The 2,082-nt window shown below is 58.5% G+C and overlaps 1 protein-coding gene across 1 annotated transcript in view; it reads left to right on the top strand.

Moving 5' to 3' along the window:
* ABR (active BCR-related) overlaps positions 1-2,082 on the top strand; it is a 183,969-nt gene that overhangs the window by 80,504 nt on the left and 101,383 nt on the right. Inside the window, exon 2 of the mRNA XM_011359903.2 lies at positions 1,987-2,080. Coding sequence (XP_011358205.2) covers positions 1,987-2,080 — 94 coding nt within the window. The remainder of the gene's footprint in view (positions 1-1,986; positions 2,081-2,082) is intronic.

Genomic DNA, 2,082 nt, shown 5'->3' with positions numbered 1-2,082 from the left:
GACCTTCCCACCCGACTGTGACCCACGCAGCTTCAGGCTGCGGTAGAAGTGAGCCATACCATCTTCTTGTTGTCCCTTCTCCCCTGCCCTTGGGAAAGGTCTTGGGTGAGGGATCTGGTCCTGTGACCCCTGGGAACATAGGAGAGTCCATGTGGCTTGCTGGAATCTGAACTCTTGGCCAGGCCAGAGTTCACCATAACTCACAGTGCCAGCTTTGACTCCAAGCAGTAACAGGGCAGCCTGGAGCCTCCTGGAAAAGAGATGGCAGATTAACATGATGTTTCATTTCCTCCTGTGCCTCTCCAAAGTGAGTAGATGTCAGCAAACAGCCAGGCCCCCTCATGGTGCCAGACTTGGGCAGACTACATGCTGCAGCTCGTCTTTCTCCCTCTCAACCCATGGAAATAGCAGGGTTGGCTCACCTCCTACCAGCCTCAGGTATAGGCCCTGTGTCCTTCAGGGCAGTGAGCCCTATTTCCTGGGTACATGGCATACGCTCATCTCAGTGGCTGGATCACTAAGTCCTGTGGTTCTTCACATACATGCCTGTCCTGGGGGGAAAAAAGAACACAATAGCCCACATACCCTGACAGCTTAATGGGCTGTCAACAGAAGGACTAGAGAGGAAGTCGGCCAGAGCAGGTGCAGCGAGGCTTGGGGAAGCTCTTGGCTGCCAAAAGGCCAGATTGGATTGAGTGTGGCTGTGGCCAGGCGCCCTGGTAACCTGTTGACAGCATTCTCAGGCTGCCGGCTGCCCGGGGGTGTTGGTGCGCTGTGACAGAGGAGGAGGAGGAGCCAGGCCCTAGTGGAGAACTTGGCTCAAGCCTCAGACCTGAGAGGGACAGTGCATTTCTCTGCCCATTCATTCCCTCCACACACGTTTCCCGAGGTCCTGCTGCATGTCAGTCTATGGGTGCTGGGCACACAATGATGACTTGAGACACCCAGTTCCTGCCCAGGGGCTCAGGGATAAATGGGCAGTATCAGCAGAGGCACTAGAAGGCCATGTGCTATACAAGTGTTGAGCTGGGACCCTGAGCAGATGATGGGACAAGCCCAGCCAGAGGTTTGGTGGTGGGGGTGGGAGTGTCCTTCATGCTGCTGCAGGAGAGACTCCCATTGGTGGGCTGTCCTGTGCCCCTCCATGGGCCCAGCCTGCTGTCCCAGGGAAGGGGTGTCCGTGTGTGGGTTCTAGAGCCTGAGTGGTGCTAGCAGCCAAGGGGGTTAACAGCAGCTCAACTTCCCTACAGCCTTTTCTTCCCTCCTTCTCCAAAGGAGGCCCACATTGAAATTATAGAAGTAAGTGCCGGCTTTTGAGGAGTCTGTGTTCCATCGTGTTCTTGCCAGGTCTCGGTGCCGCCTTCCCACCCACGCTCTGCCAGCCTTGGGCTTCTGTCCTGCACGGGGCCTTGTTTGGAGGGGTGAAGGCTCCCTTGGGTGCAGTTCCTCAACCCTCTACTCAGAAACCTGCTCTTCACCCCCCCCCCCCCCCCCCCCCCCCCCCCCCCTCTCAGAGATAGGGCTCAGTGTACAAATGGTACCTTAGGAGGAGGGGCTCAGGAAGTGACATCGCTTGGCCCGCCCCCACCTCCTTATTCCCTATAAAAAGCAAAATGGTGACTCAGAGAGGAGAGTTGGAAGCGTCCTGCCTCCTGCTCCCACTGTTAATTTTTAGACTTGGAATTAGGCAGGAGGCAAAGGAAACAGCAGCTCGAAATATGCGACTGACATGCTATTAAGCGGGCGGCAACAGTGAAGCCGCTCCTCCCCGGCTCCCAGAAGCCCCTAAACAGCAGCGCCCGTGCCTGCTGGCCCTCCCCAGCCCCGCACGAAGCCCGGGCCCCACGCAGCCCCTGCCTGGGCCGGCCGTGGATGCTGCGGCCGGGGGCATGGCAGCCGGGGGCCGCCGCAGGCGCCCACTGCGCTACCAGTCCCTGGCAGCCCTGGTGGAGGACTCTCAGTGGCCTTTCTTGTTCCTTGTCTCAGACTTCAGCTACGGGGCAGACGACTACGACGGAGAGGGGAATGAGGAGCAGAAGGGGCCCCCGGAGGGCTCGGAGACCATGCCATACATCGACGAGT

The sequence above is a fragment of the Pteropus vampyrus genome, unplaced genomic scaffold (genome assembly GCF_000151845.1).
Source record: "Pteropus vampyrus isolate Shadow unplaced genomic scaffold, Pvam_2.0 Scaffold50, whole genome shotgun sequence".
NCBI classification, from domain to species: Eukaryota; Metazoa; Chordata; class Mammalia; order Chiroptera; family Pteropodidae; genus Pteropus; species Pteropus vampyrus.
This window is presented reverse-complemented; position numbering and strand designations above follow the sequence as displayed.